This window comes from Vitis vinifera, chromosome 11 (genome assembly GCF_030704535.1).
Source record: "Vitis vinifera cultivar Pinot Noir 40024 chromosome 11, ASM3070453v1".
Lineage (NCBI taxonomy): Eukaryota > Viridiplantae > Streptophyta > Magnoliopsida > Vitales > Vitaceae > Vitis > Vitis vinifera.
The window spans coordinates 1,002,554-1,027,133 of NC_081815.1; the positions used below are offsets into that span (position 1 = coordinate 1,002,554).

Below are 24,580 nucleotides of genomic sequence, written 5' to 3' on the forward strand. Positions count from 1 at the left end.
TAAAGAAAATTCTTAAACCAAATTTATATGTGAGAGCCTAGGGTATTTTTCAAAAGCTCCCAAAAATTAACCAGATACCACTTCCAAATACAAGCATGAGTCATGACACATTTAGTTGATCCAAAATATGGCAAGTTACATGGATGGGATGATAACGAGTAATTCTCACTCGACCCAATAACATAAAAAAATGAAGACGCCTGAAGAATATAAGAATATAAGAAAAGAAAAATATTTGTGGTAACAAGGAAAGAGGTAAGTGGAACAAAGGAATGGAGGCAGAGAAAAGTCAGGGTGAGGGTGAGGGTGAGGTCAGTCACGTTGGGGCCTGCCAAAAGAGCTCTGTACTCTTCTGGCTGTTTGGTTGGTGTGTGTGGGTCTGGACTCTCTGGCCTCTCTGTTCTCTCTGGTCCAGATGGAGAGCACAGAGCAGAGAGGGAGAGAAAGATGTGTGTGTCTTCTGCGTTCAGACTTCAGACTCCTTTTATTACAACAGACTATTCCAATTTATACTTTTTCTTTTTGTAAAATCAGTACGGCAAACTCACCGTACGCTTTGAACGCTCCCGTCTACAGCTCAGCTGACTCTATCACTGTCAGTCACCTCTGTCCAGGTGTCTTCACCTCCACATTTTTCTCTTCTTTTCCTTTCTTTTTTTCTGCATAAGTAGTCAAAGCTCATCGACACTTTTACCTACCTGAAATATATCAGGACCATCCTTCAATATGAAACCACTGTGATCATTTACATGAAATATACTGAGAATTTACGAGTGGATGCGGCATCTATGGACAATGTGTTCTGAGCCTCTCCACATTGTAAAAATGCAGACTTTAGGAGACTCAGACATGCCACGATCCTCTCCCTAAATATTTCTATCACATTTGGAAAACGTCTATATGATAGTGAGGGAGGTTGTTTCAGAAAAGGCGGAGTTTTTGCTGACTTGTTGGGTCTCAATCCTCATCATCTTCAGCAGCATCTCCATTTGGCTTGTCATTGTCGTCTTTGATTTCCCCATCGCTTTCCTGCACCTCAGCAGAATTCTCTCTCACAGGACTGGACTCTGGTCGCTGGTCTTGTGGCTCATCTTCATCAGATTCTGACCATGCCCGCTTCCGGCGATTTCCTGATGAAGGTCCAGCCTTCACAAAAAACAGGGACACGACTAACGTCTCAGACGCAAAAAAAAAAAGAAACAATTTTTGAGAGAGAACAATGTAAATTACCAGTCTCTGAACAAATGGCAAATGAAGATGAAAGATTCACTACTATTATTTTACCAATAACTCTGACCAAAGACACCTGTGTCATCTTATCAATGAATAAAACAAGCCTCCATGATACCTTACTGCTCGTGAGTAAATTAACTCTTCTTAAAACACTCACGACGGTATGAACATGACCAATCAATGGGCACCATTGGAACCATGATCATGGAGAAATTTGTTTCACCATCTCATACAGGAGGGTTAACACTGCTGCGCATTCCCTCACCAGGCTCCTAGCCACAGGTCCTTGTTGTGACAGTGTGAGATATTGAAACAGTGCCATCGAGTTTCAAGAAGAAATAATGGTCCCATGGCCACAGACAAAAATATGTAAATGAAAAAGAGAATAAAAAAATGAGAAGTTACCATGTCATCCTCAGCATCAGAATCTTCAAGTCCAGCTGCTGCAAGAAGATCCTGAGCATCATCTTCTCCATCATCATCTTGATTATTCATCTGATTTGTGGACTCCCTATGGTTCATGTTGGTGTCTTCATCTTCCATTTCATCCTGATCATCCATTGCATCTGCTCTCGCTTCTTCCGAGTCATACCGTGATTTATCCTTCTTTCTCCGCTTTCCACCTTTTCGCCGCCTCCTCTCACTTTGCCCACCCTCATCATCATCAATCTGGGACCTTTCTTTCCGCTTAGAGTTAAGATTGTTACTCTTCCATTGCTCCTGGAGATGCAAATTGAATATGGACAAAAGTAAAAACCTAAATTTTGGGGGGAGATTAAGAAAATTTTCTACTCCATTCTATAAGATCAATTACTGTAATCTGAGGCTTTCAGATAAATCCTAAATAGTCCAGAGACTTTGCTGCCACTTACCAGGTACATCCAGTCCCAGCATTTTTGTGATCAACTATAAGGGAAGGGAATCATGTTGGTAATCCAATATGAAAATGAAAGAAAGAACACTAAGAAGTCCAGCTACACAGACACTGCCCATGTCTGGCACCAACATTTCTCCAAATGCTCCTAGGATGCAGGTCAGACACTCTATAAGTATCCATAATTTTAAAAAGATTTTTTTCAAAAAATGAAACAATAATCATGTGTTTTGGACACCATCAATACTTCCTGATAAGGCTTTTCTTTCATTTAGGAATAAAGTCTAAATGTTAATAAATAAAATTATGATGGTTTATATGCAAGTTGTAAAACTTAGCATATTTTCCAGAACAACATATCTAAGTAGTGTGTCAATTCTCCCATGTCTCCCATGACAAGTTGATCCTCCATGTCCTGAAAATTCTCCATGTCCAGTGTCAAATCTTTCTAAATCGTTATTACATTGTTCAGCCAATTTTAACAGGCTTGATATGAGTCATGACCAATCAAATAGTTCTGACAGGACTCGAAATCTTTAGGTGCCAGCCAAGATACCTAAAACAACACATTGCCAAATTCAATAGACAAATGATGGCCAGATGGACCAACTAACTCAGCCTGACAAGTCACCAAGTTGAATCTCAGATGAAGGCTAACCATGCTAAAATAGAAATTTGAATAAGCCCCAAAAGAGCACAAACTGACAGGCAACCATGGACAAACAATGGTATAATTGTTTATACCACCAAGCAATTCAGAGGATGCCGAAGTGAGTCTAGAAATTATAAGGGCATGGGAACAAACCCATTGCTGGGAAAGAGCTCTCACAAAAGAGAAAAATTAGTGTGGGTGGAACAAACCCATTGCTGGGAAAGAGTTCTCACAAAAGAGAAAAATTAGTGTGGGTCTTATATTTTGTTGAGGTAAGGCCTCTATCAGAAAGAATGGAAAAGGACTCTTATAACTAGAGTATTCATCCTGACGAAAAGAGAAAGTTCCCTCTTGGGGGCACAGGTCTCATCTAAATAGGAAGAGAACCCCAGGAGATGAGGGCCATTAAGATAAATAGGAAGATCAAGAAGAAGTCTACCTCGACTAGGCACCTATTCATGTAAAAATCAAGAGCCTTCATGAAGAAGACCTCTCAAGTGGAGTCTGAAAGACTTATGTGGAGAAAAAAAAAAGAGCTATTGAAAGTTCCCCAATCATGAATCAAGCATCCAATGGAAGATTACAAGCATGCATCAACCCAATAAGCGTATTAGGAATTAGGGTCTTTCTTCAGAAATAAGGATGTAAAAGAGAGTAGTTTACTCTAAAGGCTCTCATCCATGAAATTTATTTTATTTTTCCTAAAATGAGGTGACCTGCTTCCTTATTGTTTTCTCCAATCAAATATTTTCTTTAACAAAAATTAAAGTAAAATAATAATAGGAATCAACTTGGTCAAGAGAAAAGCACCACAATAAATGACACAGGTTTTTGGCAATATAGTCTGCACAATGAAAAAACAAACCCAGCCTTTAATAAAAGGGGTATTTGGTGATATAGATCTCAAGTAAATAAATGGCATCAAACTTGTATTGTCAACCTCATAACTGACAACTGACTTGATGAAATAGTATGAATTCTAACAGATTCTTTCTTACCCTTAATAAGTTTAAGAGAATATTTTCATACCCTAATTTAGCAGATGCCAATAAAGACAGAATCAATGCAGTTAACAACCCTTACCTTGACACGCTCAAAATGTTGCTCCTGTTGCATCACTCGCTTTAGCTCATCCTCTTGTTTTCTCCTCTCCAACTGTTTACCCATATTAATAAAAATCAGTTGAATGAAAATATAAAGTGTGTCAACAATCATATACATATCAGATTGTAAGCAATTAAATAACAGCAAACCTGAAATTTCCTTTGTTCTTCGGCTTTACGACGGGCTTCCTCAGCCAAATTGACCTGACGAGCAAGTTCTACTCTATGCCGGTTCTGCAGCTCTTCACGCTCTGCTGCCTCACAGTGAACTTTTGCAGCCTCAAGTAAGTGCTTGCAATACCCAACGTGGGTTTCTATTTTCTTCTCATCAAAACCATGAAAATGAAGGTTGGAAGCTGCAGACAACTGACTAAATATACGAACAGCATTCTTTAGCTCTGCAACTGTTGATCGCACCTATATATTGGAAAAGAATTTTAAATGAGGCACCAGCAAAAGAAAGAAAGGAGAGAAGGGGTAAGACGCATTATAAGTAGCATAGCTCTAGCATGACTAGAATTGCAAAAAATAACTCAAAATATATAAATGCAAATTCATAATCCAAGTCTAACTACAAAATATCCCAACTAAGAAAAAGTTTATGGCAACATAGAACTTTATACACATATATGTATATACATTTAAAAAGCCTCAATAAGACAATAAAAACTTATAGGAAAGGGACTTTTGTGATGCAAGAAATATAATTCATCTTCATTCAGGACGCATGTATTCTTTACACATAGACCTCGATAAGGGATAAACTCATAGTTTTAAAAGGCTCAAGGCGCACCAAGGCGCAAAGTAGTCCTAGAGCCTGAGGCGCAAGGCGCACCTAAGGCGTGGGCTTTAGTGAAGTGAGGCGCACCCTAATTTACATATATTATTCCTCTATTTTTCTCCTATTTTTCCTCCTCTTCTTCGTCTTCTTCACTTCTCCACTACACGGCTGAGGCTAGGGCAAAATTTGGGAGAGTTGTCGGGTTGAAAACAACCAAAAAAGGGGGCTGGAAGGGAAAACAGGGCCAAAACGACGTCGTTTTGACCCTTTTTAAAGATGTCTAAAACGACATTGTTTTGATCCCAAAAAATAAAAAAAGAAGTTAGGGCTTCTCTCTGCCCTCTGCAACCCGACGCCGGAGAAGAAGAAGAAGAAGAAGAAGGAGAAGGAGAAGGAGAAGGAGAAGAAGGAAGTAGGGGATCGAAGCGCACTCGTGGACTGCGTCGCGCCTTCGTGAAGGGGCGTCGCGCCGCCCGGAGCCTAAGGCGCGCCTTTTACAACTATGGATAAGCTAGTGTTTTTATTTTCCTTCTTTTCTGAAAATTGAACCCACATTCTTCCCAAACCTCCTATCTTTGCAACACCACCTTAAACCACATGCATCCTAATTTTCAAGCAATCCCTTAATCTTTGTCATATCATATCTAACCTCCTTGGCCAACATTCTCCCATTTCAACCTTATTACTTCCATGTTCCTTCAACTGTCTTTTTTTTTTTTTTGGATAGGTAAAAAGCAAAATATGTTTTAAAAAAACACTTGGAAAAGGCACACCAAGCACACACGGAGTATACAAAACATGCTAAAAAGCAAGCAAAGGAAAAGAGAAACAAATCACAGCCCAATACAAAAACAACGCCCTAAAGTTCTAGAAAAACAGTCCATCTGTCTTAATATCCTGTGTGTTAAGTGGGTCCTCCCAGAAACTGTAAAGGAGACTTTAATCTCCTGGAGGGGCTCATTTGTAGGGAAGAAAAGGAAAAAGATTTGGAAATCCATTCCGTTATGTATTTTTTGGACGGTTTGGAGGGAGAGGAATAGGTTAGCTTTTAGGGGGGGTGAGTTGAATATTCAGAAATTAAAGTATTCTTTTGTCTGTAACTTGTGGAATTGGGCCAAAGTGTATCTAGGTGAGGAGTCTTTCTCCCTCATAGGTTTTTTGGAGTGGATAGCTTCCACTTAAGGGGAGGTAGTTTCTTTCTGGTCCTTTTTCTTTTTTGAGGCTTTAGCCGCCTTGTATACTCCCTGTATGCTTTGTGGCGTTTAGCCCGTTCTATAATATATATCTTGCTTACTTATCAAAAAAAAAAAAAAAAAAAAAAAATATCCTGTGTGTTATAGTCATTCATGGGTGCAATGTTTCATAAATGAGAATTATGTACCATAAAGTAGTTTTTTTGTACATCTTTATGGACAGTTTTTTGTTTTACTTGTAAGGGGGTGAGTATTTCCCTTTCTTTTCTGCACATCTTGAGTCGCTATTTTAGCGCCTCTTAGCAATACAATTATTCTCTTAGTTATCAAAAATAAATAAATAAATGCACCGTAAAGTATTGTGAGGCCCATAAACACATGATGAAACCTTCTGTGCGAGTGTATGGGTGTTTATCAATCTCACAACTTAGTGGAATCAGTACTCCACTCTAGAGTATCCTATGTAATATTGTGAGCAATGCGGTCTTCCATATCCCCTTTTATGGGGATCAATCCTGGATAAAAATTATCACTGCCAAGTATCTACTACACATCCAAATCTACTCCTCCCTCATTTCTAAGTGTGAAACAATGTGTATACATCTGATTCAAAAAAAGAAAAACAACATGTATACATGTACTCATTTATTTTAATGTTAGGAGTACTGTATAGAAGCTCTCCTACATTTCAACTGGCTACATCACACCAGGCAAAAAGTGATTCAAGTGCCCTCTCCGAGAATATGTCAGAGATTTGGAAGACAGGTGGAAATAGTTCAGAGAAAACTTAAGAAATCAAAATTGCTAAGTTCAGATAGATGAAATATGAAAGGAAAGACGATGTGAGAAGGTTTAATAAATCAACCTCATCCGCAGTCAAGTATCTACTAGACATCCAAATCCACTGCTCCCTCATTTCTAAGTGTGAAAAACAATGTGTATACATCTGATCAAAAACAAAAAAGAAAAACAATGTGTATGCATATACTAATTTGTTTTAATGTTAGGGGTACTGTATGCAAACTCTCCTACATGTCAACTAGCTATATCACATGAGGCAAAAAGTGATTCAAGTGACCTCTCTGAGAATGTGTCAGAGATTTGGAAGACAGGTGGAAATATTTCAGAGAAAACTTAAGAAATCAGAATTGATAAGTTTAGATAGATGAAAAAATAAAAGGAAAAACGATAAGGGAAGGTTTGATCAATTGACCTCATCTGCAGTCCTCTTTGTTTTTTGTAGGGTTGATGCTGAGAACTTTTGCATTGCAACACCTGCATCAAATCTCAGGGTGTAATTTGAAGGTGCCAAGTGGATGGCTCTCAGTAAAGTTTTTTTGCAGTCTTGCCACTGTTCAGCCTCATAATGAGTACGAGCTAGATAGAGAAGAACTTGACTATCTGTGTTATAATAAAACTTCCTCAAGCAATTTTGATACTGCAAAATAATGACTGTGATCAACACATGCATGCAGCAATGAAAAAATCTTTAAAGAAAAGAAAAACATTGAGAGATAAAGAAAATAAATATCAACGCACCATTTTCACAGCCAATGCAAAATTTCCTTGGGCAAAATAAACATGTGCCAAGTTTATCCACACATCAGGCATCTGGACAAAAACACTTCCACTTGCAGCTTCTTGAACCTACAACAATGAAAAACTAAAAACAACTCCTAACAAGTAAAATGTCATTCAAGATCGAAATTGGAAAACAGTCAGCTAACCTGTGTAAAAATATCTTTTGAAACATCAAAGTGGCCTTTTTCTGCCAAGACCACTCCCGCTCCATTGGCCGCATATAAATTAGCATTATGCTGAACCAGAACCTGTCATTATAGAATATTAAAGACAACATAGATTGTCTTACAGTGTATAAATGTGCAACAAAAATTCATGTAGAGAGCAAGAAAAGAGCCTAGGATGGAATGCAAAAGATCACGATCACAAGCAAACCATAGGATAAATTTCAAATCGAAATTTCCATCCTTGGTGTTAAAGGTTACAAATCACAATTCAGAAGACAATATTTAATATTGAAGCTAAGTGAAAGCTAATATGCACAAGCAAACCACAACAAAGCAGTGAGCAAGAATGTGTTAAACTAGGTGATGTGAATAGATGAAAATAAAAAATAAACCTAGTTTTTTCCAGATGCTAAACAGGATTTCCAATCAGGTAATGAGCACTATCAGTGGAAACTTTCTCGGGCAAGGGTTAGTTAAGGAGCTTCACAAATAACAAAAACAGGTTTAGTGGAGGAGAAACTTTATCTTGAAAGGCACAGGAGTTGTACCAGTGTAGTGTCAGTAAAAGTTGTAAGGCACTTAGGGCAGAAGATTGAGCACATAGAGATCCAATGACAGTTACACAAAGTTGAAAATTCATAAATAGTTTATCATAACATTCACCTAGCTTGAGGAGGCAGTTCTCTGTTGTGTTCCACGAAAGCTTTATCATAGACACCTGGGTCCCAAATGGACACCTTTCATTTATGGAAAATGAAAGTTCCCTCTTACTTGTACCAAGGATATATAGACATTGAAGCTGAAGAAAGTTCATTCCTTATTCAAGCATTCAGGAAACATTTCCTCTGCATTGTATTATTGGACCCCATCCTACTTCACTAAAACCAAGTCCTCTTCAGGGAAAGTGGTACCATGTATATTGGCCAGTTAGACAAATATAACAGGTGCTGAAGCTGAAGAAAGGAATGTGCTTCCTGTGCAAGTTGAGAAGCCCTTTTTGTCCGTGGAAAATGCCATGGTATTTGTTTGAGTCCTTGAGTTATTTTATTTTCTCTTATACTTGTATTACATTCTTTAGTTAAGGTTCCAATGTTTTAAAGTAGGGAAAATTTCAAATACTGTAGTGAGTACTACTAGCACTATTGTCTTTTTGAGCCTTTTCTGATTAACTTTTAATTTATATAGTTTGACTCAAGAAATAAATCAATTAGTATTTGAGGTTTCACTTTACAAAAGGCATGTAATCAGATTACAAAAAATGGGAGACAAATGGGTAGAGAAAGGGCAAGGAAGTGGTAGTGGATGTTAAAACTTTTGAATTCTTCCAATGGGAGGCAAAGGCAGGCTTAAAGTGAAGATTGTCGAGCAGGGAAAAATCGACTCAAGGTGGATCAAACTGAGCAAAAGGTGTTTAGCTTGGTTGCTGGATGTGATGGACTGCTGCTGCAGAAGGAAGCAGAAGATCCCTTTTTTTGGGGAGCCAAAGAATAATGGAGTGTGGTTCAGGACTGAGATGAGGCATAACCATGTGGATAGGAATCTGCTCTTTCTTCTTTTTTTTTGATAGACAAAAAAGCTTGTATTAAGAAGCGCCAAAAAAAAGGGGGCGCACCCAACATATACAGGCAGTACACACAAAAAAACAACCCAAGCACCAGAAAAGAAAGAAGAAACCTAAAAAAAAAGCAAGACTAGCCACAATAAGGAGACTCCAGAAAATTCAGATGCGATGGGATCTCCAAATCCAGCAACTGTTTGGACCACTCCACAAGGGATCTGAAAAAGAGAACCCTCAGTCTTTGGTCCAACACTTCTTCGTCTTCAAAGATCCTTCAGTTGCACTCTCCCCAAATACACCAAAATAAGCAAATCAGAGCCAGCCACCAAACTGCTCTTTTTGGTGCCATCTAAGGATTCAATAAAATACTTTCTTAGCTTTCAAGAGGATTTGATCTCCTGGGATGGGCTGCCATTCCATTGGAAATCAGGATTATTTTTTTTTTAATCAGAGAAAATCTGGGATTTGGGTGTCTTGATTTCTGAAATATCTAGTGTTAGATCTCATCCAGTCAAGAACTTGTCCATCCCAAGGAAAGGAAAGTCAGAGCTGATGATATCAGATGGGTTGAGCTTCAAGGAGGTGGGAAAAAGACAAGAAAAGAGATCAAGGGAAGGGGTGTGGAGATGGCAGTTGAAGACATAGAAAATAGAATTAATCCCTCACTCATTGCCTGGTAGGTTCGTGGGGAACAACAGGGGAGCTGATGCCAGAAAGATATGAAGTGGAGGAGTGGCTGAACCATGTGTGGAAAGACTTGGGTAGGGTAAAGGTGGTAGGTCTTAGCAGTTCCCTTTTTATTTGAATTCTCCTCCCATACAGCTACAAATAGGGTTCTGAAATCAGAGGGTTTCATCTTAAGGGGAAAGTATTTCTGTTGGATGTCTGGGTGGCAACAACTGGGTGATCTAGAAATGAATTTCATTCTGGTGAATCCTGGATGTGCCTCATGGGTGTACCGGCCCATTTATGGGGGAGAAACTCCTTTAAGAAAGTGGGCGGTGCTTGCAATGGTTTTGTAGCAGAGAGCAAAGACACTGCTTACTAACAGCAGCTTCAATAGGGACGAATCCTGGTGAAAAATAATTGGAAGGACACCCCTGATAGGGTCGTCTTAGTTAATTGCTATTGCCTTTGCAAGCAAGCAGCTGATCTGGCAGAGCATGTATTGATCCACTGCATGGTGGATTCTAGCCTTTGAGGTTTTACAAAGTTAGCAAGGTGCCTTTATCGGATCCAGCCTACAGAACAGTTTGGACATCAATTCCTCTTTATCTGTTCTTGAATGTTTGAAAGGAGCGAAACCTTAGAACCTTTTAAAGATTTGATAAGTTAATTTTGGCAGCAAAGAACTCTTTCCTTAAAGGCTTGTTCTGATGGTCATTGGGAGATATGAACAGTAGAACTCTTGGTGATTTTGTAGACATTCTTGAAGTGGGTTAGCATGTAGGGACCTTTTTCTTCCTTGTGACATATCTCATATACATAGTGTCTACTTGGTTTGCACCTGGTAGGGACTTTTATTAGTATACTCCTTTGTTTGCCTATTTTAAAAAGGCATAATCAACCTTTTTGAAGTCAGAGAATATCCAATTGAAAACGGCAATGCTATAGAGTTCTTTAGTAGTGATGGCCAAGACCTTCCTCTCTTTCATTTTCTTTTTCTCATCTTTTCATTCCTCCCTGATCACAGTGTTTTGCTGTTTAGAGCCAAATCAGATATTAAACAATTCCAAAAACCCTTTTAAACCCTAATCCTACTCCCAACCGCAAATCTACCAGTTCTTAATCATACATAAGCTATCTTACAATAAATCCTAATCATCGTATGATTAGATGTGAAACTGCATTTGGATCAAAACATAATCCAATCATCATAGGATTAGCTCAGAAACTGCATTTGGATCAAAACATAACTGGATAAAATGTTGAAAACCAAAAATGTCATTTCCCTTAGGTGATAAATTCCTTAGTGGGCAGTTTCCAAACATCTATAGAGTAGTGAGGTTGAGAAACTCTGTATTTCCTCAATGCCAGTTTCCTCCTCCCCCTCTATATCTTACAACTTCAATTTTCACCATTTTACCTCTTAGAGCAAGAAATTGAGGAGCTAGCTCGTCTAATGTCTACTTTAGCCCATGTCTATTTGTCACCCACTTTTCCTGACATGAGAGTTTTGTCCTTGGAATCCTCAAGACATTCTCAGTTAACTCCTTTTTAATGCTATCTCCACTTTGACCAATTCAATTCCTTTTATTCTTGCAAATTTTATTTGGAAATCCAAAACTCCACCAAAAGTGAAGGCCTTTGCATAGGTTGTGGCAAATAAGAAGGTCAATACTAATTACTTGCTCTAATGGAAAGGAACATACAAAGCACTTAGCCTAAAATGGTGTGTTATGTGCAAGGGGATCGAGGAGTCTATAGATCATGTTTTTTTACATTGCACTGTAGCATTAACATTATGTTGTAGATTGTTCCAACTTGCAGGAATTGATTGGGTTTCACTAGAAAATTAGAGATGTTGATTATATCATTTGGAGATTTTGGGGGACTTCCTTGAGGCAGGACTCTTTGGTGCATTGTCAATCTCACTTTGATTTAGACCATTTGGCGAGAAAAGAAAGAAAGGATTTTTTAAGATATGTGGAGGAGTTTAGAAGCAGTTTGGAACTTGTTTTATTTCTCTTCTTTACTGCGGGCTTCTACTGATGAAACTTTTGCAGGCATCCCTTTGAACCTCATTTTGCTAGATTGGAACCTGGTTTACAAAACCACAAGATTGATTAAGGAGTCACAGGGTGAATGACTACCACCATCAATAGGTTTTGTCAAGCTAAATCTTGATGGATGTTCTTTAGGCAACCCAAGTCAGATAGGGATTGGAGGGTTGATTACAGATCATTGTGGTAGAACATTAAGAGCATTCTCTAAACCTGTAGGTCAGGGTTTAGCCATTGCAAAAATTCTAACCCTTCTAGAAGGGTTGTCATTGGCAAAAGCATTGGGTTTTTCCAAGTTTCTAGTAGAAGACGATTTTGCTGTTTTCATATCATGGGTGACTAAGAAAGAAAGGGACTCATGAAAGTTTTAACGGGTGATTACGCCAGATTATTTGCATTTCTTTAGAGTTAGGATGTTCCATCTCTTAGACTTCTCACTTAGGATATGATACAACAAATGCATTAGCCAAACATAGAGCAAGACATTTGGTTTTTTTTGTAGGAGATTTTATACCTTTGTGAATTGTACATTTTTTTTTTTTTTTTTTTTTGTGAATTGTACTTATATTTGACTTTTTGGACTATCATACACTTATCCATCTTTTTTATCTTTCTTTCTATAGAGGACTGGGTACTTCTTGAAAGGTTTGCTCATTGTTCTTTGTACTTAATATTTCAATACAATAAATCATTGTTTCTTATCAAATAATGCACCAAAAATGCTCTCATTGACTATGTAAATTCAATAAAAAACTAGAAAAGCCACGTAATTAAAGGAAAAGACAACAAAAAATTAAGCTTACAAGAAAGGATAAAACATACTCTTGTGTAGAGTTCCTTGGCTTTCTCCAAATGAGTAGCTTCCAACTTGGGAGCTCTTTTCTCAGAGCGAATTGCCGCAAAGTAATTCCAGTTACCCTTACCAATGCCAAAACATGCATATGAGAAGCCTATAATATTATATAATAAAAATTTGCTAATGATGATAGTGATTACGAAAACAAAGCCACCAACAACAAAAAAAACCAATAATGATAAATGTACTGTCCACCAGAACCACAAGAGATGCAGATATGCAAAACTAAATTGCTAGTAATCCATCTTCAACAATACCTTTGGTAACACTAAAAGCCACCACTTTGTGAAACAATGCCACGATATCTTATTTATGCAATATATTTAAGCAGAGACGGACCTCTTTCATCTTACCAGCATTCAATTACCAAAAAGAACTATCCACTTCTTTGCAACTTAAACTAAAGAAATGTGATAAAATCATAGCACCCCTTAACTACCACACTGAACTACCCACCACAACCATGGACTCTCCACAACTCTCAATCAACATGGGTGAGAGTCATGCATGCACTCATGCACATTTTGAATTTTTTTTTTTATATAAACAAAGACTTAAATAAAAATTAACAGAGCCACAAGAAAAAAGCAGCAATATACACGCACCAAAGAGAGAGTGGCATACGAATCCTTCCCATCAGTTGCATCACTGGCAGAGCGGAAGGTCTCTTTCGCCTTAACCCAGTCATCATTTTTAAGCTCCAAGTCACCAAGCATACATAATGAATTTGGGCCCTTATCATTCACCTTCAGGGCATCACCAACCTATGACATAAATATCACATTATAAGCAATACATGTATGTATGCATCTAAAGAATATCAGATATGGGAATGCTACAGGGCCAATAACAACCAGCTCAATGCTCAATTGAATGTTATTTCGAGCTTTTGCAATTGCAGCAAGCCGCAGATAAGCATCTATATAATCAGGAAACTGCAATAAAAGGTAGCAAGGTCAGCAAAAATATCAAGCAGCCAGTATGAATAAACATGAACCAGATCATGAAACTTGAGAAAAGTTGTAAAAAAAACCATGCATATTCAGAGCACAAAATATTTAACAGCAGTTACAACACATCATTTATCAAATTGATAAATAGAAATTTGATGTTATTGACAAAAGAATAAACAGGCTGACAAAAAGGTTAAGCAGTCAATGAGAAAAATATGGACCAAGCAATGAAACATCAGAAATTTTTTTATAAAAATATGCATATTCAACCCAGAAAACATTGAGCATAATTTACAAAAAATCGTATTACCAAATTTATAAGTAGGAAAATTTTCAAGACTCAAAATGCGAGTGAAATAAACTACAGTTTGAAAAGGGGCAAAGTTTATATTATTTTTGTAATTCAACTAGGATTGAGATATATTCAACTTTGTGTTTAAAAAGGGGCAAAGTTTATAGTGAATGCATTGATGGATGACAATAAGAAACCATTTCAAAAATATGTATTCACCAATACAAGTAACATAACAGGCACGCATATCTAAAGAACATCCCAGTTTTTTTTCTTTTTTTTTTTTGGATAAGTAAAACAGGTATTGAAATAATAAAAAGGTATACACAACGTGTACATATACACAAAACCACTAAGGGAAATAACACAACTACACCCTACGGGGAACCTAACCACTCCACAAAATCTATCAAAGAAGTAATGCTATATCCCCCATGTACACTCTAACCCCATCCCAAAATAAATACAAAAAATAACTTTTAAAAGTTTAATCTAGGCACTTCCTATCCTCAAAAGCTCTCCTATTTCATTCCCTTCATATGGACCAAAAAATGCATAGGGGAGCAACTTTCCAAGCCTTTTTCCTCTTTTCTGCCAACCGGGACACCATTCCAACTTAGAAGCACCCCCCCTCACAAAAGAATGCATCACTCATTGAATATGAAGAAGAGCGCAAACCAACTGCCACAATGTACTTGCTTTCGGACAATGCAAAAGTGAATGATCTCCCATTTCCTTTTCAACCTTGCACATGTAGCACCTGTTTGACATCCTCCATCCCCTTCTTCTAAGTTGATCCTATCTCAAAATCTTAACCCAAGTTGACTCCCAAGCAAAAAAGTCAGCTCTAACAGGGGCTAAGAGTTCCACAATGTACTGTACGAGAAAGGCTTCGCTCTCCTACTTGCCAGAGAGGAGTAAAAGGACCGAACTGAAAAATCACCACCCTTAGTCTCCAACCAAACCATGGCATCAAAAGGACCCAAAACGATGGAGTAGTTATGCAACCTCCCAAATAAGGCATCTACCTCATCTAACTCCCAATCATTGAATTGTCTAATAAACCTTGGTCCCCAACTACCCTCATCCCAAACATCTACCACCCAGGCAGCCTTAAAAAGAAGTTATAGCATAAAGACCCGGGAACTCATTCCTCAATGACATATCACCACACCATCTATTTTTTCAGAATTTTACCCGATTCCCTGAACCAACTTGAAGTCTTGTTTTATCTTTGAAGGCCTCCCTACCATTTCTAATTGTCTTCCATATTCCTACACCATACCTCCCTCTCACCTCCTTTGTGCACCACTCCCCCTCCTGAATCCTATACTTACCAACAATTATCCATTTCCAAAGAGGGTTCCTTTCCTTCACAAATCTCCAAGACCATTTACCCAAAAATGCCTTATTAAAGAGAGGAAGACTTCTAAAACCCAAACCCTCATTTTGCTTCTTCAAACACCAAATTGACTAATTAACCAAATGAAGCTTTTTCTCCAACTCCCCTCCTCCCCACAGGAAATCTCTTTGAATTTTTTTCAATCTAGCCACCATTCTTTTGGGGATAACAAATAGGGACATAAAGTAAATGGGCAAACTAGATAAAGTACACTTAATCGCCATCTGCCTTCCACCTTTTAGCATACTAAAGAACATCCCAATTATAATCTAATGAAGTAAAAGATATTTAGAGATTAGTAATCCTCCTCAAAGAAAATCTTCCAAAATTTCTCAAATTTTTATGAAGAGAAAGTTTGTCTCTGAAATTTGCTTTGAAAGCACCGGGTCCAAACTTCCCCATGCAAACCATCCCCAACAACCCCCCTCCCCCAAGAAAAAAAGGAGCCTTCATTTTCTCATTCCATGGTTATATTTACATATCTAAGTTAATTGAGAATTAGGCCTTCCTCATTTTCCACATGCCACACCTCAACTTTTGCTAACACGATGAAGGAAGCATGCGTCCCACTGTGAATAATACATTTAGCATTACTAGTATCTAGGAATATCAGTGAAAGATTGCTTCAGTTAAAAATTGCATATGGATACCTTAAACAAGATTAAGCGGTACAATATGCTTGCAGTTTTTGTGTTATTTAACTGCTCAAGTAGTCTAGCCAGGTTAAACAGTACAGTGACTTTATTCCAAGGTAGTTCCACAAAATGACCATCTTCCTCAAGTTGATGAAATAATTGCATATCCTTGAAATGATGCATAGATGTCCTAGCATCATTAGCATATGAATATGCTTTATCATCAATAAAAGAAAGCCATATACCATCACCAACAGCCTCCTTGAAAGTTTGTTCAGCAAGCTGGAAAAAAAAAAAAGACATTAAAAATATTTTCCACCAAAATATTATAAATTCTAAATTATGCTCATAGAAGTAATATGTAATGCTACATTCAAAGAATTACAGTTTCCAGAAAACTAAATAGACAAAGAAAATTTCAGGCAACAGAGCATAGAGATCTTCCACACAATTGGCAGTGCTTACACTAAAAATAAGAAAAAAAAAAATTCCTGGTTAACTGTACTGACCTCAAATTCTCCCCTTTCAAAATAGAGAACCCCAATATTGTTCAGTAGTTCTATTGGTACTTCTTCACCCCCCTTCTTCAGAAGACCACGTGCCTATGACAACATATTTCTGAATTACTGAAAATTCAAGAATTTTATAAAGGGAAAGAAGAAAAAAAAAAAAAAAAAAGAGCCAATAGAAGTGAAATTAAAGCATGTCATTCAAAACTATAATGCCTATCAAATAATTTATAAGGAAAAGGGAAGAAGGTTAAGCTTTTTCTAGATTAAAATATAGTGATAAAATTAATGTGGAACAGCAAGCATCACCATCCAAGATGTGATGTGGAATTTTATTTTTGGCTGATGTAAAAGGGCAAGGGCAAGCCTAGAGAAAAGAATCCAATGTATGCACTCAATATACAGATACAAAGCAATTATCCAGAAACTTTTACAGCTTCAAAGCCATAAAATGCATTCAATCAAGATGAATGGCATTCTAAGTAAATAATTGAGAAAAATATATAGCATGGAGGTCCTAATTTCTTATGATTCTTAGAATTCCCAGAAATAACTAAGCACTGGGTAAAAAAAAATTTGAGTGTTTTTATAAAAATTTTCTATGGGATAGGGAGGGCAAGAGAAGAGGATTTTGGCCCAAATGAAAAACCCATAGGAAAATCAATTAGAAGTATAAAAGTGTAATGAAAAGAAATGAGATACAAACAGGCAAGGTGTGCAAGCAAACACAACACATATTTCAATACAATTCCATTGGAAGAGGTGGGCGTCTTGAACAAAGTCTACTAAGACTCGATTGCAGAGATATAGATTGAGATCAAATTTCCCAATAAGACAGAGTTCAGTTTGATGTTATGAAAACAATGTTAACCATCCAGAGAAGGGTGAAACATGGCAAGCCCTCACAGTTTTGAAGGCATCTAGAGCAGCTCCAGTATCAGATGTAATTAGCAACTCTCCCAGATCTAGAAAAGCCTGCATCACAGTTAAATGAATAAAGAAAGTATAAGCAGTAGCTTGCCAGTGAACAACAGTCATACATTTGATAAAACTATGCAAATTGGTGAGTCATGTAATTGTAATTCCCAGTTTAAAAATAAAGTGCACGCAGAAAACATATGCTACGTCATCCAAGCAAAAGGTAAAAAAAATTCTCATGTCAAATAACTCCATGCTGGAGCATGCAACTGGAAGCATCATTTTTTTTATAAGAGATTCTATTAATAAAAATGCCAAAAAGCACACAAGAGTACACAGGTTGTATACAAAGAGCACCAAGCAAAAAATAAAAAAGAGGGAACAAAAATTACTCCCTTAACCGCAACCCAGCCAATCTATGAAATCAATCATGTGTGTATACCGTCCTCCTATGTACACCCTGACCCACACTTAGAAATTGTTAAGGAATAAATTTTTTAGCCTTTGATCAAACAATTCCTTGCTGAATATAAAGGTATAGAGCAGAAAATATTATATGGTGCCAAGGCTAAAGGTAAAGTATTTTTCATGCCCAAAAGAACAAAATGCAAGCATTTTCCAGTAAAGATCATCTGGAATCCTTGGGTTCCCTCTAAAGTGAGGTTTTTTGCTTGGGAAGCTTGTTGGGGGAAGGTGTTGACTTTGGACCAGCTTCAAAGAAGAGGTTGGTCGCTGGTCAACAGGCGTGCGCTTTGTAAAGAGGAGTCGGAAACCATTGACCTCTTCCTTCTTCATTGTGTTAAAGCAAGGGTCTTATGGCAGCTGGTGTTCTCTTTATTTAGGATCCAATGGATTATTTCTGGCTCAGTTCAGGACACCCTCCTAGGATGGCTAAGTTTTCCTGTGGGAAGAAGGCGTAGGAAGGCTCGAAGAGCGACCCCTTTATGTATATTTTGGACTATTTGGAAGGAAAGAAACCAAAGAGTGTTTGAAGATGCGGAGATGTCAGATCAAAGTCTTAAAAGCTCTTTCCTTTGCAAAATTGCTTTGTGGATTTGGGTGTACCTTCATGGGAATGGTTTGTCCTTAGTTGATTGTGTAGATTGGTCAGGTCCTTCTTGAGGGTGGGAGCTGTTTTTGTTTTCCCTCCTGTTCTTTTGTTTTTGTTTTTCTAGCTCATTGTATGCCCCCGGTACACTCTCATGCGCTTTTTGCTCTTTAATACAATCTCTTATAAAAAAAAAATACAGGCAATTTGTATAATAAAATCACAAATTAAAAGAAATGCCATACTTATTATTAAAATTTTTTGTCTATCTTTACATTCTAACTTGAAACAATTGGACCTCTCTATAATTATTTCACTGGCTTGTTTCAAAAATACTATCAAATAATCAATTTTTTTTTGGTTTTCAAGTAGTATATGATTCTTTTAGTTTTCATTAAAGAGAACTTTTTGTAAGGCAAGGGACCAAATAGACATTTTAATTTTTTTTTAAATGAAATATAGAAATCATTTTCACAAATGCAATCTTGTGCCAAAGCCAACCTAACAAGTGGTAAAGGCACCAAGAAGGTGGTATGAGCCTAGGGTTCAATTCTTACTAAAGAAGAAGAAAGGAAAAAAAAGCTAGAAAATTGGTGAAGAGCAAATCCCTCTGCCAGAAGCATCCACAACATCAGCTCCTTTCTAATGGACGTTTTTAAGACATCTGACTTAGCTTAATAATCATGGATATGAAAAGGATTGATAAAACATAAAATACTGGAATCATTTTCACAAATGTGGTCTTGTGCCAAAGCCATCCTAACATAGTGGTAAAGGCAGCAGGAAGGTCGCATAAGCCTAGGGTTCACTTCTTACTAGGAAGAGGAAACAAAAAAACATAGATTATTGCTTAAGAGCAAATCCCAGATGCATCCACAACATCAACTCCGTTCTGATGCACATTTTTTAAACAACCATCTTTGCTCAGAAACCAGATCATGAATATGAAAAGGATTGATTTCCGATGGCCTGTGCACCAGCTGGGTCAATCTACGTTAGAAAGTAATTTCATCTTTTAATGCCCCATAGAGGAATATGCATCAAGGCCACAATCATATTTTCTCAGAAATCATACCATTCAAGAACAAACAATTACCTGGGCATCACGTGGGTCAATTTTTGTAGCTTTCCTCAAATACTCCTGAGCTTTCTCTGTCTGCCCAAGCTGAACATATATATGACCAAGAGCCTAGCTTGGAAAAGAGAAAAATCAACTAAATGGAAAGGAAATGGACAAAGTTCCAAAACTAAAACAAATTAATTAGTAAAACCATAGTAGCATCCTTCTACTTCAGCTCTACTTACTTTCAAAGCCTCACAATTTTCGGGGTAAACTTCCAAGACCTTTTCAAAGTTTGAAAGAGAACTTCTAAAATCTCCCAACTTCAGTTGTACTTGGCCCAGACCTGATATAAAATAAATGAAATCATATAGATAAATGGTTATTTGAGAGAAAATGGATCTTAAAATAAAAATAAAAAAACATGAAGACACATCATAATAATTTCAAATACATCCCAGATGAGAATAACAGAGCCAAGCTAAACAATTTTAGAAAAATCAATATAATCACTGACCATAGTATGGTAACACAAAGTCATGAGGCTTATTGCTTTCTTTGACAGATGCCATGTAGTAAAGCCCAGCTTTTTCATAGTCCCCCTGCAGTCAAGAAAAAACATAATTATTACCATCACTCTATAAAAGACCAAAACCAATAAAATAACATGAATGTGATTAATTAATTAAGAAATACTTAACACCTTCAATAAAAGGGAAAAACAGAAGGAAACAAAAAAAAAAAAGTCAGCAAAGAAAGAGGAGGAACAAACAGCAATATCAGAATTCGCTGAAAAGAATATCTTTTTTGATAGGCAAAACGAGATTATGCATTAGAAGCACCTGAAAAAGGGTGCACCAAAGTTTACACAATGTATACAAAGAGCGCTAACAGGCAAGCAAAAAGAAATAAAGTGAACTGAAAACAACCTCTCTCCCATTAAATGGAGTTCAACCAATCTACAAAGCCCATCAAGGTCAAAGAGGAATCTATGAACATTCTAGCACACTCCAAAAGCGATACACAAAAAGAGACCATGAAGAAATTAGATGGATAGATTACCATAAGGAAACAATATCTATGAATGTTAGGCTGCCAAAGGAAATTGGGATAAACCGTCACAGAAGGTTAGTTTTATCAGATATGACCCCTCAGAGGAGGTAGGGTGGTGCAGATGTGATTGTCACAAAAACTTGTAGTTTTTTTTTTTTTTGATAGGAAACAACAAAGTAACATATTAATAGAAAAAGAAGTACAAGAGAAGGATGAGAAATCCTCCCACCAAAGAAAACTAGCCTACAAGAAACCAAAAATCAGAAATTACACTGTAATAACGAACAACTACTCTAGGCTAAACCAACCCATCGGAACTACACGCCGCTAACCAATCAAGTTGTAACACAATAAGGGGGGTTCCCTTGAAAACCTTGGAACAAAAAACCCAAAGAGAAGCAAGGAAAAAAATAGAATCCCAAAGACTCTCTGGATTCCTTGCTTTATCCTCAAAAATCCTCGCATTTCTCTCCCGCCACACAACCCAAATTAAAGCTATGCACGCAGCTTGCCATAAAACTATCCCTCTCCTCAATAAACCAAAGCCACTGAAAGCGATGGAAAGCATGTCCTAAGTATAGCGGTTTTCACCTGTAAGAAGGTGACAAATGAATGTGTTTCAGTACTGCAAGAACATGGAACTGTCTCCGAAACTGTCTTTAATTTCCCATCTCTTTGTCCTTTGTTTCTTTATCATCTTTAAGTGAAATCAAATCCAAGGAAAGAGAGACAGATAGAGATTATTCTAGCTCATTCTCTTTTTTTTTTTTTAGCAAACCAAGGAAAAAAATTACACATTCATTTTCTTGCATTTTTTGGGTGATCAAATAGCATAAAGAACACACTTGACTAGATTGCCATGAAGACAAAAAAGATGATGCCTCAAACCTTGCTGTGGTAAGATCGCGCCAAATTGTAATAAGAATGGGACTTTGTTGGTCCATGATTGGTTACAGCCAGTGCAGTCTCAGTCAGTTGCTCGACTAGAAAATGTTGACCAGTGAAGAAAAAGTGGTTGGCTAGATAATTCAAGGCCATTGCACAGTAAGGGTATATCTCAAAAGCCCGTTGCATTTTTTCCATTCCTTTCCTAATTCCAGAGGCTGTGCATTTGTAACACACAAATAAGAAGACAAGTTCACAAAATTCAGCTCAAAATGATAAATATGCAAATAAATTAAAAACTAAACCTTACAAACTACAAAGTATTCATCATAAGGGGAAAAAAAATTATAGGCTTCCATAACCCACCATCATTTGTATGCAAATCCATAATTCCAAGTGCCACAAGAGCCTCAACATTTTCTGGATCTAACTACAGTTATAAAATCCGTGAAGCATAGAGAAGATGGCATTAGTGAAAATGCTGGAGCATGTGAAGTAGATCACTATATCAGCAACGCATAAAAAACTGGTTACTAGTTCACTTACCTGCAAAACACGCTGAAATGCCTTCCGAGCTTTTTCAAATTGACCCAATTTGTAGCAACAGAGACCTATGCCAACTCTTACAGCTGCAGGACAATCAGGATACACTTGCAAGGCCCTCTTAACAAAGTTAAATCCAAAGTTAGTAGCAATATCAAGTTTGTGTTCACCACAAGATCATATTTAGAGCTACTACAATATATTATGCCAAGCAGGGGCCTTGCAAAGCCCCTAACCAATTTATACTTGGACAAAAGCCACAGGCTGAGAATGTAAGCATCACTTTTTAAATACAAACAATAAGAGAATGAACATTAACACACCTTATACAAATCCAAGGAATCAGAGTAGCGTCCACGATTAAACTCAACACATGCCTGTGGAAATTGAGGGCTAGTTAATTACTGCAAGGAGCAAAATGTTTAGAGGGAAGAAATGTTTCATGCCAATAAGTCATAGATAATTAAAAAATGATAATTTCGTGCCAATAAGCAACAGATAATTAAAAAATAATAAAGTCATAGAAGAGAAAATGAGCTGAAGAGTGCAAAAAAAAAATCGCCCCCCAAAAAGTAAGCATATGCTTCACTCTGCTGAAAAGAGTCAACGCACATTATTGAAACATTTAAAGTGAAAAGTTAAAGGGGATTGAAGGAGTTTCCTTTTTTGAGTAAAAAAATTATTAATAATAACAAAAAGGCAAGCAGGAGATGCAAAACAAAGAGATAGAAACTACAAAAGGAGTGAAATTCAGATGGCATGGGCACTAGCAACTCCACTCGCTACAGAAAATTACCATTACAAATTTACATTTCAGGAAAGAGCGAACTTTCTAGATATCAGTGTCATGCCTAAGAACAAGCATAAATATTTTGTTCGCAAACAAGCACATGAATGAGAGTACCTGGCCAAGAAGAGCAGGAACATTATCTCGATCTCCATCCAATACTATCTTAAATGCAGCAAAGGCCTGTTCTACATCACCCTTAGCCAGTAAAAGTTGACCTGCCAGTAACCATACATTGAAGGGTTGAATATTATTACAGTGCATAAACTAAAGCATGTGCATGCTTTTACTTTGGTAATATTATATGGTAGCATGATGATTGCAACCATGTCCCTGTATGTTTAGAATCCCCACCCATGCTTACAAAGAGAAATGGCTTGCCACCCTGCTATCAAATTTGAAGGCATCTAATTATGTCATCTTTTGTTAAAAATAAAATAAATCACTTCTACACAATGTTTACATTTTTTTTTTCTTTCATATGAAATAAGATTATGAGTCATAGTAGGGATTGTTGTTTTTGAAGTTTGAATTACAATAGAATGGATTAGAAGCATGAAATTTATAAATGCAGCACTTCCTTTTATCCTTCCTCGCAGTTTTAAGATACTTTTGAATCAAGGGTGTTGGGTTTCACCATTAATTCCACCATTGATTCAGCTTCTTCTATGGGAAATATCCATCTTAATCTCTCCTTTCTAGGGTATAAGTGATCCAGGAAAAGGATAATTAGTATAAGAGGCATGAAGGACCTCACCTTAGGTGCCTGTAAGAGTTCAGGAATTAGGACATCCATATAAATTCAACATACAACACCATAGAGATTATCTGAATCGTGATTACCTTTCCCAACCCAAGTAGAAGCCTCGTGCATGTCAATTCTCGAAGCTTTGTTGTAGTACTGCGTTGCCAAGATAAAATGTTCCTCCTTTTCTCTTTGCTTTGTTTCAATTTTTCCAAGATAGCTGTAATAGGCCCCTAAAGCATTTAAAATAGCAATTCTCTCGTATCTCACATCAGCATAGTATTCATCGATCTCTGAAACAAGCAAATGCCAAACACATTCAAATTGATACCACGCACTACCCAACGTCGTTATCAAAACACCAGATTGGTGCAGAATAGATACCAGGACTGGATCCTTCCTCCAAAATCTGGCGAAACTGATCGATTTTCCCTTGCTTGAAGTACTCCCTCTGCATCAGTACCAATCGAATCACCAGCCAAGAAAAACAAAAACAAAAAATGAGAATAAAATTCCAACCATCCCTCTCCGTTTGATTACTGGAAAGAACTGAGAAAAGCAAACCAAAGAACGCGAAAGTCTTTTTCCTTCGCACCCTTCGCCTGCTGTTTCTCTTCCCGAGTTCAGATTCAAACTATAACTCAATTTCAAATTCAAACTAAGTTGCAATCTTGACGAGGTAAACAGAAAGAGTGCAGACCGCGATGATGAGCCAGAGATCGAGAGGGGCTTGCTCGGCTTTGAGGATATCTAGAATGTCGGAGGCGTCCCTAGGGAGCTGGTCGAGAGCGACTCGGACCTCCTCCTCGGAGTTCTGAACTGGAATGTAGACGGATGCCATTGTTTCCGACGACTAGGGTTCCGGCGGAAGCCCGTCAGCTGTCTACACTTAAACCCTAGGCTTGTTTTCGCAGCGAGGGAGAAAAAACGTACGAAGTTACGATGAAGCGGAAGCTGACGAGAGAGTAGTCATTGGCCTTGAGCCACTACAAAAATAACAATAATAATCTATATATTTTAAAAATAAAA

General features: G+C 37.4%; 1 protein-coding gene across 1 annotated transcript; it reads right to left on the reverse strand.

Annotated features, from left to right (window-relative positions):
• On the reverse strand, window positions 1-24,539 carry LOC100252478 (protein CTR9 homolog). Its single transcript, XM_002279449.5, has 24 exons — window positions 24,252-24,539; window positions 23,936-24,002; window positions 23,650-23,844; window positions 22,924-23,024; window positions 22,343-22,396; window positions 22,023-22,139; window positions 21,843-21,906; window positions 21,480-21,694; window positions 20,056-20,140; window positions 19,784-19,884; window positions 19,575-19,667; window positions 17,419-17,487; window positions 16,513-16,605; window positions 16,019-16,285; window positions 13,576-13,656; window positions 13,327-13,485; window positions 12,688-12,783; window positions 7,564-7,665; window positions 7,376-7,483; window positions 7,050-7,274; window positions 4,013-4,279; window positions 3,843-3,914; window positions 1,639-1,953; window positions 1-1,146 (listed from the first exon to the last, which is right to left on the reverse strand). The coding sequence occupies exons 1-24, from the start codon at window positions 24,390-24,392 to the stop codon at window positions 958-960; spliced, it is 3,276 nt and encodes a 1,091-aa protein (XP_002279485.2). The 5' UTR covers window positions 24,393-24,539; the 3' UTR covers window positions 1-957.
• Between the last annotated feature and the right edge of the window lie 41 nt (window positions 24,540-24,580).

Bases quoted from the DNA above. Each gene is read 5' to 3' on its own strand.
- LOC100252478 (XM_002279449.5), bottom strand. From the start codon at position 24,392: ATGGCATCCGTCTACATTCCAGTTCAGAACTCCGAGGAGGAGGTCCGA. The intron at 23,025-23,649 runs GTAATCACGATT...GGTTACTGGCAG, and splicing joins TTCTACTTGGGTTGGGAAAG to GTCAACTTTTACTGGCTAAG. The intron at 16,286-16,512 runs GTCAGTACAGTT...TTTTTTTTCCAG, and splicing joins TTGAAAGGGGAGAATTTGAG to CTTGCTGAACAAACTTTCAA.